The 12,944-nt window shown below is 40.5% G+C and overlaps 1 protein-coding gene across 3 annotated transcripts in view; it reads right to left on the bottom strand.

Moving 5' to 3' along the window:
* Positions 1-7,569: 7,569 nt before the first annotated feature.
* The window catches only part of foxp4 (forkhead box P4), a 96,614-nt gene continuing 91,239 nt past the window's right edge, over positions 7,570-12,944 (bottom strand). For all 3 annotated transcript variants that reach the window (XM_086041024.1, XM_086041022.1, XM_086041023.1), the window contains one exon: positions 7,570-12,535. In XM_086041024.1, coding sequence (XP_085897150.1) covers positions 12,388-12,535 — 148 coding nt within the window. In that variant the 3' untranslated portion in view covers positions 7,570-12,387. The remainder of the gene's footprint in view (positions 12,536-12,944) is intronic.

Here is a 12,944-nt window from a genome sequence, read left to right as displayed (position 1 = left end):
CACCAACACAGAAAGACACATTTTGATCATGCAGATGTACCCAATAAAGTGTCCAGTGACTGTCCTGATGCAGGGTTGCTCTTTTAAGTTCACATGTTTTTGTCATCCCCGTTGGGAATCTTCCTCACTCGTTCCAGTAAAAGGCCATAAACAATGTCAGGTTTCAGGGCATTACTAAGCATTTGCCTGCACTTAGTCATCCTTCGTACATGTTACTAATGGTCAGCGCTGACATGCTCTGTACCAAAAACACACAAAGTGAAATTAGTCCTGCCTGATGTTTTATACATTCAAAATAAAATATGTGATCGGGATTAAAAAACCTGCTCTGTCTTTTTGGCGATAACTACAAATGACATCACAAGACAGAAGGGTGAACTGTTACCAAAAGCAATTTGTGTGTATTTGTCTGACTTGTGCCACATTCTGGTTCACAGAGGATAAACATTTAATTGTTGCCGGTCACTGTAAGTCGCTGGCACAGACAGTTAAACAACAATACATTATTTATAGTAAATAAGTAATAAATTTTGGATCAATAAAGTCAAATTACAATTATACACTTATAATTTCCCACTGCACATCTGATGATCTCTCACGACACTAATGTGCCGCGAGACAATGGTTAGGAAGATGTTGTGTTTTACGTTTTTAGATTCAAAACAAAGATGAGATTCAAATGTTCAGGAAAAACAGCAGTCAAATTGACAGACATGGAAGCATTAGTAGTCAACAGTTAGTTGAGAGCTGGGAAAAAAACATGACAGCTCTGATATATTGAGACATCGCACCTCCAAGTTTGAAAAAAAAATGACTTGAGACCTACAACTAGACATATTCTTGGGTTTCTTTCGCCGATGGTTTGAACAGTCCAGTTTGTTGCACATATTTGCAGTGTTTAGCGCAGGCCTGCACAGGACATTAAACAAACAACTTTGCTACGATACAGGCCAGCCCATCGCAGGATAGTCGGCTCATGTCAACACTTGAAGGTTGCAGCTGATGAGAGTGTGCTGCTCGATTGATGCGCGAAGCCGTGGGGGAGGTAATGCGCAACAGCAAAACTTTTGAGGCCTTTCAGGTCACTTCAATTTCTGTTAACTGTTGGCCTCCTTTTCAATTTGGCCTCTTAGTCACTCATCTGAGCCTGTAACGCTTTGACGGTGAGGTGTTTGCAGTAATTCTAACACAAAAAAATGTCTGAGGGCTGGACTTTACATGTTTGTTTTTTGCATTGAGGAGGGATCCAGTTCCAGTTTAATCGGACAGATTACCCTGATGATGTAAACATTCAGGTTTATCTGAAATGAACATCCTGAGGTACAATAACGGAAAGGCAAATGTAATACCTTTCTGCTTATAACCAAACGGACACGTGGAAGACCCAATAACCCACATTCCCAGCATTTAAGCCTCACCACAGCATCCCATATACTCTCCCGGTGGCCCTTTATAGGGTAAGGAGCCATATTTGGTAACTTAGACCACTGATTCCCAACCACTGTTTGTATTCCGTGAACTATTATCAGATGTGCTAAGGGAAATGATCCACTTTCACTATATTTGCCAAATATTATTGATTGACGACAAATGTGGTATCTTAGTTCAACAGACTCACCTCGTGGAATGTTTGTTATAGGGGATAATTAATTACACATGGTGCTTGTAAAGGCATGTATCACTTCATGTTAATTCAATCCACCATATTGTTCGATATTGGTACTTAAACACATTAGACACGGTGATGTTGTGCTACAGTGTGGACGTCTTATGCTGGATGGGCTTCATGTTCTGGTCTATTCCCGAGGTGAACGAGGCCGAGCCATCGGGTGGATGAGCGCACTAAGCAGGCAAATATGACAGTGTCGTTCCACATTCCTCACCTCTAACACTTCAATCAAATCAGTCTCCAATTATGAATCAGCAGCCGCTGCTATCATAACGAGAATTATTTTAGTATTTACAAGAGCTACGTCACATATAGTCCATGAATTATATGCCATTAGAAAAGAGCTAAGGAATAAAAATCAAAACACTTATTCTACCTTAATAGGTTAGCATAAAGATTCAGAGTAACATGAAGTACCTAGTTTGTAAAAAGTCACCTTTTTTTTTTTTTTTATTACTCAGCACATAACTAATGTTTTCCCCTTATTGTATAAACCTTATTGTATTACCTCTACCTGATGCTGGCAGATTGATTTTAGTGTTTTAAAAGTTAAAGTAGCATTTCATTGCTAAGCTAAGTGGCACCGGGTAACACATTTCCTAGCCAGATATCTTAGAAAGATAATGTAGTAGCTTTGATATTCACAACAATAAAAGTTAAATCAAAAGGCTATGAGAGTATTTAGAAATTAATAATACATAGCATATTCATGCAATTTAATCAATATAAAACATATATGGCCAAGCTGACAACGACGAGGAAAGAAGAGCAACCGAGTATGTGGTTGGCTAAATGTTTTCAGTCTTTTTTCTGACCCCTCTACATTTTGCAAGCATTAAAAATGCGTAATACTTAATTTTATGATTGCATTACATCCCTTCTGATTTATTTTAAGGCAAAGTAACGCCTTTGTGAATTTTCACTCCATTTATGTGACGGAACCATATACAACTGGTCTGGTTGTTCATAAGTCTGCCTTGTAGTCCACCTACAGTGAGGGCTTAGATTAAAATTAGCATGTCTCGGTGAGTACAACCAACTCCTAGTGAGGGCTTACTCTCAAGCACAGATGCATATTAAAGAGAAGACGGTGTGCTCCCCGCTGTGCACAAGGGCACGTTGTCCTCACAAAGGGAGCCATGCCATACTCGGGTATATTTAAAGCAATTCTACCTTTCTCATAGAACGCAGACATGCTCTTTGTTTGGCTTGGGCCTCTGAGGCTTCTGCTGAGGCTTTCCACTGTGCTCAGAGCCAGCCGAGAGAGAGAGAGAGAGCGAGAGAAAGCGAGTTCACCCCGCCAGGAGGTGGACTGAGGAAAGAGCTGCTCCACTGCCCTACTACTTCACCAGCACTGGGACTGACACGAGAGAAGGTTTGTTTGTGTGCGAACAAGTCCAACTAGAGCCACATGCTCACACACACAGAATGATTATGAACTTTAGACGTGAATTGTTAGAGTCGTTCAGAGCGGTCGGGGTGGGAGAGAGGAGGAGAAGGAGAAGAAGGAGGAGGAAGAAGTTGAAAATGTGGTTCCAATCACTCACAAAGATGCTTTTGTTCTGCAGCTGTGGTCTTCTCTCTCTCCCTCGCTAAAACGGTCAACGTGTATTTGCATGAATCAGTCCTCTGCATTTCTTGACCTCTCATATGTATGATTTGCTTTTTTGCGACAAACCCGTTGCATCGAAGACCTTTCGCAAGAACCAATAAAGTGTTTGTTCGAGTTGGTTTGGTTAAGCTTTTTAGTATTCGAACATACAATGTTTAATCCTCATTTGTTTTTTATGAGTTTTAACGTCATTAAACGAGTAGTGACAAATAACAGCTTGAGGCAATCCGCTTTTTCTGTTTGGTTTTGTTTCCTCAATTTGATATCATACCAGTGGCGTGCAGTCAGGGCCTTCAAGGCCATCTCTGCCGGCCTAAATGCTATCAGAAGCGCTGACCTATATTCACTTCGAATATGAAATTGTTTTTATTCATTTCTAGCTGTCCATTATTTCCTTCTCATAGTGTGTCTCTTGGCTACCCAACTTCCAATAGGGCATATATATTGTTTTTTTGGGGGTTTTTTTTGCCAAACAAATTTTACCTTCTATATATTGCCAAATCAAAATAATCTGCCCTGCATCTGAAGATGTGCACGTGGTGGTAGAATTAAAATCTTAACAACATGCTCATTCTACCTTCAAATTGCCTCAAACCACTTGAGACTTAAATTTACCTTGTTAATTTATTACATCAAAATGGGAGCAACATGGCAACCTATGGTTAGCGCGTCTGCATCAGTCGAGAGATTCCAGGGTTGTATCTGTTCCCTACTGTGTGACGTTTGCATGTTACATGTAATTTCTCGAGTTACTCCAGCTTCCCAAAACACGCATGTTGTACAACTGAAGACTCAAAATTATCCTCGTGTGAATGCTTGTTTGTCTACTAGTAATACTGGCGTTTTTCAAAGAATAGTAACTTATCCATACTTTGCTGTAACCACAAAAATAGAGAACATCGCAACTTGCAAACGTCGATTGTCAAGCAGTAGCGTGACTTCCGTTGCTCGTTAGCTTGCATACTTAATTAATCACCTAGCAAAGCAAGGACATACACTGCGGCGAATAGACAACCATTTCACATTGCAATTTTTTTGTTATATTTCCGCCTACACAGAAATGCTGCGCTGTGTGGCCGCACATATATTGCACCTACCAGAAACTGCCACTGTATTTAAAATTCAGTCCTTCACTGACTATAAATACAATCATTTAAGCAGCGTATTTCTATGGAAACAGGGAACCAAGTCCAAGCATTGGATTAAAGCCAGATAGTCCCATCATAATCGCTGTCCATAAGTGTGAATGTGAATGTTAGTGGTTGTTGATTGGGTGTAATCCGCCTCTTGTGCATATAGGTGGGATTGGCTGCAGCCCATATGATACAAAAAGATGGTCGCAAAGCGTTATTTTTCTCGAAATGAAACTCTTCAACTCACTTTATCATAGCTCAATGGCAACAAAATGTCACAAGATGGTGCCAATGTGATACTTTTATTGCTTTGGCTTGAGCACCAAAAGAAAATAGGTCAGTTTTTCTGTGAAAAACAGGCTAGGTTCTGGAGGGGAAAAAAGTGAACTTGTCAAACCCGGTGCACTGTAAATTATATTTAACTCATTCACTGCCAAGGATTTATACATTTATGTCTTTTCACAGTGCAGACATTCAATCCCAGGAATTAATTTATATATATATATATATATATATATATATATATATATTTTTTTTTTTCAAACGTTAGGGTAAAAGAGGGTCTGAAAATGTCTGGCAGTGAATGAGTTAAAGGGCAAGTGAACCCAAAAATAGTCTTTTCAATAATATCTTCTATGCAGCCTCTAGTCTAAACATGGCATTCTGATTGATATTGTGTTTGTGGAATATGAGCTAGATAGTAAAATCCACCCGCCTTTGTCCATCTCAGGGGGCAAAACAACAACAATCACTCACAATCACAGGTTCACCTGTTTTCTGAAGCTGAGCCATGGTTGGTTGTTACCTAAGCGCTGAGCAACTGTGATGACATTTTCAGTTGACAGCAAGTGACAGAATGGCCGCCCCCTGAGGATGGCTAAAAACGGATGGATTTTGCTGCATCAGAATCAGAATGCTGTGTTTATACTAGTGGAGGTTCAAAGAACATATTATTGTAAATAAAACTGTTGGGTTGACTTCCACTTAAATATACGTATTGAATGGAGGAATGGAGAGTGAAGTGTCAGTTTATCCGAGGGCGAGACATGTGGACGCTTGCAGTCATAGTTCAACTCGGCATGTTGTGTTGTTTTTAGTGAGTCAACATGCTGTTTGGAGGACAGCCCACTGTGGCAGGCCACAGACATGGGGGGGGGGGGGGGGAGAGGAGAGGATGACAGGGTGAGTAAAAACGGGGAGAGAAAAGATGTCAGCATGGCTCTATGTACAGTACACTAAATGTATTTAGTGACTCATACGGTCTGCCTGGACCTCAGTGCTCTGCATGATGCTGGGCCCTTCACACACAGCATTGAACGGGCAAGCTGATATGCATATAAAATTCAGAATAGTTTCACAAGCAGTACTAGTAAAGTCTAAACTCAGCCATACCCTCACACCTAATATTTACTCAGTCCAGATGAGCATTCCGAAAGAAAGCCAAAGCGACCCTGCCAAACGCCAATGTGACACGCCAAGAAAAACCCCTTATGTTGCTTTGCGCCCTGACTTACCTTGCGCGAGCATATATCCTCATCCTGTAATGTATACATGCCGTTGTATGTTTGCACACGCATCTCTAACAGACTTATCCCAAAAGTAAAAGTCACCTGCATTTCAGTGCCAGGAGTGAGTGAATTTCCTCCCAGATGACTTAAAGTAGTTCACTAAAAGCAAAAGATTAACGTTTCAACTTTCCCCAAAAATGAAGGAATAAAAAAAAATAAAAAAAAAACACATGCCACCATTTCCCCCCTCTCCCTGTGGCAACATATGCAGAGTGCAGCGCTGAGGTTCAAAGATAAGCTGCAGGGCATGTGCCAAACCTGCAGCAGGAGGAAGCACAAGGAAAGAAAGGAAGTATAGAGCAAGGTGACAAGAACTACAGTACTTTGAAGCATAAACACATCCAGCAAATCCATCGCGCCTGCTTGTAACTGTTTCTCCAGCACAAAGTGTGCAGGAGGCTCACAGTTCTGAACTCTCTGGCTCACCCTGTTGGCAGGATGGTGTCAGTGGCTGTTTGTCGCAGTGAGCATGTTTGTGACATGCTGCTTGTGTTGTCCGGTTTGTTTACTCCTCCTGGTGGCTGCTCTTTGTAGCACAACACGCACTCAGCAAACTTGACTCAGCATTTGTTATCGTCTCATCTCAAGGCATGATCATGTTTTTAACTTACATGATTTGATATACTGGGTCAATTTGATGATGTGGTAAATCTTTCATAAATTATCTTTCATGTAATTTATATTTGAGGAAGTAAATGTTTTAAATCTGCTGTGTGAAAATCATGAACAGACGAGAATGCTTTTATTACACTTAGACAAAGAAAGAGGCAGGTCATATTTAAAATATTATCCAATCAAATTACGATGATATCTTAAATCATTATTTTACCTAATACTTTAAGTTGATCTGGGTCTGTTTTGTCTGTCGCTATGTGCTGCCAGCTCCCTGCCACCCTGGACAACGTAAGCGGCACAGTAAATGGATGGTTGGATATTTAGTTCTTCTAGGCCATTTATTATATATTGTTAATATTGATAAGTTAGCTGACAATGTCAATGTTACTGAGCATGATTATCTTTAAAAAGGCAGACATTTTGATACGGCTCTTGTTTTGGATCCCAATTGTGGCCAGTTAGCACTGACTCATTGTTTTAAAACGATACATAGAGCAAATAAAAACATTTTCTGTTTTATAATGTGATTGTACAATAAATACATTTAAATTCCCAGTTAACTACTACCACTACTTCTCCCCTAAAGCAGGGGCGGAGCCAGAACGTGGTCAATGGGTGGGCCTCGAAAAATCGGGGTGGGCCTGAATATTTCTCTCACTGAGCACAATCCTCCTATCTCGACACGACGTAACTATTTATTTGTTTATTCAAATAAAATGATCAACTGAATAATATGAAGTTCAGATCTTCCTTAGACAACCACAATTGTGCCATTCTTAATATTCAATCAAATAAAAAACATAAATTCAAAAATAGTTTACAAAAAATGTAAAAGTATTTTTTTTTTTTTTCATGAATCTAATTGGGTGGGTAGTCTGTCAATCTGGGTGGGCCTGGGTGTGCACAGGCCCACCCATGGCTCCTCCCCTGCCCTAAAGTCAACTCCTAAAGTAACAACGACTCAACATGGGACAGTGTAATAAGTATTTTATTGCATTTTATAATGCCATTGTCAATAATTAGTACAGATTACATGCAACTAGACCTACTGTACAGTTTTTTATTGTCTGCATGGACAGACACAAGAAGATTCAGGTTACAAATACACAGATATATGCATGTGTGTGTGCGTGTGTCTCTGTGTGTTTTATACAGCATGAAAGAAAGGGCAGTGACTGGCATCAACATGGCTACCCGGTATGGAGGCTCCACTCTGTGTCTTAAAGCCACCTGCACCCAGCCCCCGCCTCTAAGTCTGGTGACATTTTCAAAGAACAAGGAAAAGCAACAAAAATAAGCAAAGCAATAAAGTGAAATTAAGTAACAACGCATTGAAGAGTCACTGCTGAAAATGTACACACATTCCTAAGGTTTAACCCGAGGAGAGCTGAAGTGGTCATTCGGACTTGTTTAATAGTGTCAACGCTCCACTTTGACAGTCCCTTCCCCCCACCCCCCCACCCCCGTTTACAAGACGCCTGAGAAGCGTCCAATCACACGTGACGTTGTAGCCACCGAGGCCGTCCATCACACACATTTACAAGAGATAACAGCTATCAGTGAAGGTGTTCTGTGATGTCAATGGAGACTTTTGGAAGTAGCTCGCTTTCGGTTTGGTTAAGGTATCAGTTTGGTTACAGTTCAGGAGTTTGGACTTTGGTAGTCAGACGGAGAGCTGCATCTCGGAGCGCCAGTCCACATTTTGGTACCGTGACCACGCCAAAAAAAAAAGGGAAAAAAAAAAAAAAAAAAAAAAAAGGGGAGGATGAGCGTCAACAATGCAAGCGTTTCATCTGCCTTTGTGGGATTTAGAGAGGAACTGTGTGACTGGTCACACCCCCATCGCACCCGCGGATGATTGACAGCTCTGCAGGTCAGAGGTCAGCTAAGGAATGACAAGGGTCAGGGGTAAGAGGGACACAATGTTGGCACCTGAAAGGCCCAACAGACAGTCCACATTTGTGTAAAGCAGGAGAGAGGCTAAATATTTTTACACTCATTTTCTTTTCAAAGGTTTTGGTCCTGTCATTGAGAAAAAAAAAAACATCCTTCTGAGGTATCAATACATAATGAAGTAAATTTTTAGTTCATCCATTTGTGTTTTTTTCCTTAAAAACGCATAAATGCAGTACAGAGACAAAAAAGTATCAAAATAGACCTAGCTAAGATAAATATACAAACAGATCTTACCTAAAACCACTGATCTAACTTTTATTCTTTTAACCTTTTTTTTTTCTTCGTTGCGATAATACACTTTAAAAAAATCATCGTCCCAGACGTTTTTATGAAGAACTGAAAACATGGAAACAAAAGAAAACTATCAAAACCAAGATACCTGCAGTACTTAATGTGATAAATACATATAGTTCAGCATTAGCAGTACAGTATAGGAACCAGAGCTGCAAGTTTTACAATAGCTAAACAGGTGCAGGAAACACACTCACACACACAAAAAAAAAAAGCGGAAAAGAAAGGAAAGAATGCCCTGGAGAGATAAGTCAATCATTAATATACAAGAATACATCATGTTATGCCAAGAAATGTTACGCGGCGACCTGTGAACAATCTTTATAAAAGCGCCTTGTTTACAGGTGTACCTTAAAGCACAAGATCATCTACATATTCGACTGAATGCAGCAGTTCCTCTTGTTTGGACTGAAGGAGTCATGATGAGTGTGTGTGCGTGTATGTGTGTGTCCTCTCGGGGAGTGGTTACTGCTTTTTTTTGGGGGGGGGGGGTGTCTTTGGATATTTGGTCAGAGTCTCTGTTTGCACGAACCCATGTAGCCCTGCTTCAAAGCTTCTGTGCCACCCGTGCGTGTGTGTGTGTGTGTGAAATTCTGCCTATCTTCACACCTGATAACAGTTTCCCTGCAACAGCACATCGCCCCACTCACGGGGTTCTCCATCACGCTTCACTCGAGTGACACGTTGGGCTGCAGAGAACGCGTCAGGTCGCAGCTAAGGCGAGGTAGTCTTCACAGTCCATCATGTTTGCTTTTGGGCTGAAGCGCACGTACGTGTCAGGGAGTCCACATATTGTTATTATTGAGGAAGAATGTAGGGGGGAATATTGAAGAGAGTTCCAAAAGGAGGTAGTGTTCTTTTTGGTCTGTCTTTTTGCTTCTTTTTTTTTTGTTTTTTTTTGTAAGAAATAAGTTGCTGTTTGAACGCAAAGCTTCTTCAATTAAATAAGAAAATGGTGTCAAGTGCAAAGGTTAAGAATGAAAATGTGAACTTGCTATTCATGACGTCCCTTGGTTGGTGTCCTCTTACATTGGTATCGTTTGAGTATTATTATTTGTTCCCCTCTTAATGGAAAGATTCCTCGCTACACATATTTGGAATGACTTAGTCCAGGCATTGTGTTTGGAACACGTTCGCCTGAGCATGGCAGAGTCATGTTTTCACTTCTAAGTGCTTTTTCTTTTGCCTAAGTAAGAGGAACTGTGCACGTTAATACTTATTTGTACCAAGGAGTATTAGGGCCACATTGAAAATAGAGAAAAAACAAAATACTACGAGAAGAAATCACAATGTTATGGGGAAAAACAAATGTGACAATTTAGTATGTTTGACAAACAATGAAATGAATTGTGACATCACCATATCAGTATGAAGTTTACTGTGTAATGATTGAGTCTGTTCCTGAAAACTCATCTTTGCTCTGTTTTCAAGCAGAAGTCATTTAACAAATATTAAGTCATGTGACATTCACTTCTAAAAATTACAACTACATGCTGGGAATATGTCATGTTTTTACTAAATAAAAAGGGCTTTTCTTTTTCTTTTCTTTCTTTTCTCTCGTACTTTTACTTTTTTCTATTTTTTGCAGTGTAGCTTTAATACTCCTTTGTATATTTGGCCTCATACCTAATAGGAGCAGTTTGTAACCGAAACAAAGCTTTCACTTCAAATTTGCTTCTCACACTTTGGTTTGCGGGAATGGTCAGCACTGTAAGTCTTGTTTAACTTCCAAACAATACGTAAAAAAAAAAAAAAAAAAGAAGAACAGTTCGAACTCCTGGTTTGTTGTCTTTTGGCCAGCTCTTTAGGAACAAAATGGAGACTGAAATAATAATAATAAAAAAGGGCAGGGTGAGGGTGAAACAAACTACAGGGTTTTTGGTTTTCTAAATATTTCTTTGGTTACCTGTAACAAAAAATAAGACGGGAGTCAGAAGCGGGTAATAGATTTGAAAAATGACAAATGTTAAATTTGGTATGACACTGGAGAAAGCAATGCTTTGTTGCTCATGCAACAAAATACAATGAAAAACAAAACCTGAAAACAAATCTCACGTGATATTCCTTTAACACATCCTCACACATTGAATCATTGATAGCATCGACACGGTAACGAATCATGAGCACAGAGCTTTGAATGGAGCCATGTTTTGGTATCCCACGCAAAGAAGTCCCCCCTTGTTTCTTGATGAAATTGGAACCTTGTGTGGGATGAGGTATTCTCTGACTGCGATAATATATATTCTGATATATCTTTTTTTTTAAAGCATTACTGATATCTCTCAACTAAATAACCAACCAAAATAAAAGAAAGAGACAAAATGAAAAAAAAAATGCTGTTAAATAGTTTGTTTGGATAATGGTAACTTTTAAGTGCTATTTCCAAATTTCTAGCCTGCTACACTTGGGAGTGAAAGGGAGAGGGGGACAATACTGCGCGTCCTTCTGGTTTTTTTTTTCATACTCTTTCGGAATGGTGTGGGAAACAAATCTAACACAAAATCAATACAAAAATAAACCAGCATCGGCAGAAAAGATACATCGAAACAGAAACACCACCATGGGAATAATGCTCCTCAAAAATAAAGAAGAATAATAACATCAAATTTTAAAAAAAAAGGAAATGATAAAGCTACCACATGTTTTTTTTCATGTCGTTGACAGGTTCCTTTTTTTTTTTTTTGTTTTTTTTTTTAAGTCACAATATTTCTATAGACACTTCCCGGCTATTTTCTTCTATGAGTGTTCCAAACTCATCCCTCCATCCCAAACATAGGAGAAGAGACAGCACTGGATGTTCCTTTTCTTGCAGTCTTTTTGGGTGGCTGGGACAATGTCTTTTTCTTCTTCTTCTTCTTTTTTTTTTTTTTTTTTCAATATCTCACAAGCAAGGGGCCACACGCCCTCCCGGTCAGGGATGCGGAGACGGGAGCCCTCCGGATGTGTTGGGGCGCAGGCCGAGGTATTCTTTGAACGCGTCTTCCTCTCTTCCCATCATGAAACCCAAACGTTTGCTTTGGATCTGATGAAAGATTGACTCCAAAGTGCGTTTGGGAGATGGAGAGGTGTTATACTGCACAGCCCCCCTGGCGAATGCTCCGTATCTATATACACATGGTCACACACGTGCGTATGTGCGTGTTTTTCCTTGAAAACACACACCTGACGTGGGCCTGCACGGCTAGCCGGGCAGCCTGAGCGAGGAGGAAAATTGGTCTTCGGGTCTCCACAGAGAGGCTGAAGGAGGCTTCGACTAGTGAGGGAGTGCGCCAGTATGTGTGTGTGCGTGCGTGCGTGTGTAGGTGTGTGTTTGTGGAAAGAGACGTGACGTTAAAGCAGTGCTCCACAGACTTAAAGTAACGGAGGTCTTCAAACCCTGTTTGGAGTTTCTCAATGTTGTCCTTGGTTGCTTGCTCGTAATGACAAATAAAAATAAAAACATTCTCGTTTTTTTTTCTTCTCCTTTCTCTGGTTTTGCTCAAGTGTTGCTAGCGTTTCTTCTGAATAAGCCCCGCCCCTCCGATCCCGTCAGTCGGATCGGTCTTACTCCAGGTCGTCGGCCGGGAGGTCGTCCTCCAGGTCACGGTCGTCGCTCGGCAACGGCAGGTTGTGAGTGATCCCGGCCAGGAGGGAGACGGGCCGACAGTCCTCCTCGATCTCGGTGGGCTCCTCCTTCACGTGCACCGCGTGGCTGCCGGAGGCGTGTGCGCACGTTAGTGATTGACTCGCACTCGCCTTATTGATCACAGTGGAATGTTGTCATTATGAAGAATTTGAATTTGTCTTAATCAGGGCGCCTACATTTTAAGGCAAGTTCAATTCAAGACTTTTTACAGTAATTCCATTTGAAATTTAATTTAAGGCCAACTTGACCATGTTCGCAATACCACATGTTGTCCAAAGTTGCTAGAATACATACATGACGTGCACAAACCACGTCAATCTTTTGTTGCTTCCATTATCGTGGCTGCATGATATCACCATGGGAGTCATTCAGTTAACAACTTTTTAAGAATTGTGAATTTAGTTTGAAATTTGAGACTGTTTACATCATTAAATCTCACTTGTCATGTAATATGGGGATACTTCAATTTACCATG

The sequence above is a fragment of the Filicampus tigris genome, chromosome 9 (assembly GCF_054856515.1).
Source record: "Filicampus tigris isolate MCC_2025a chromosome 9, RoL_Ftig_1.0, whole genome shotgun sequence".
Lineage (NCBI taxonomy): Eukaryota > Metazoa > Chordata > Actinopteri > Syngnathiformes > Syngnathidae > Filicampus > Filicampus tigris.
The sequence above is the reverse complement of the archived record's forward strand: the minus strand, read 5'-3'. Positions and strand labels throughout refer to the sequence as shown.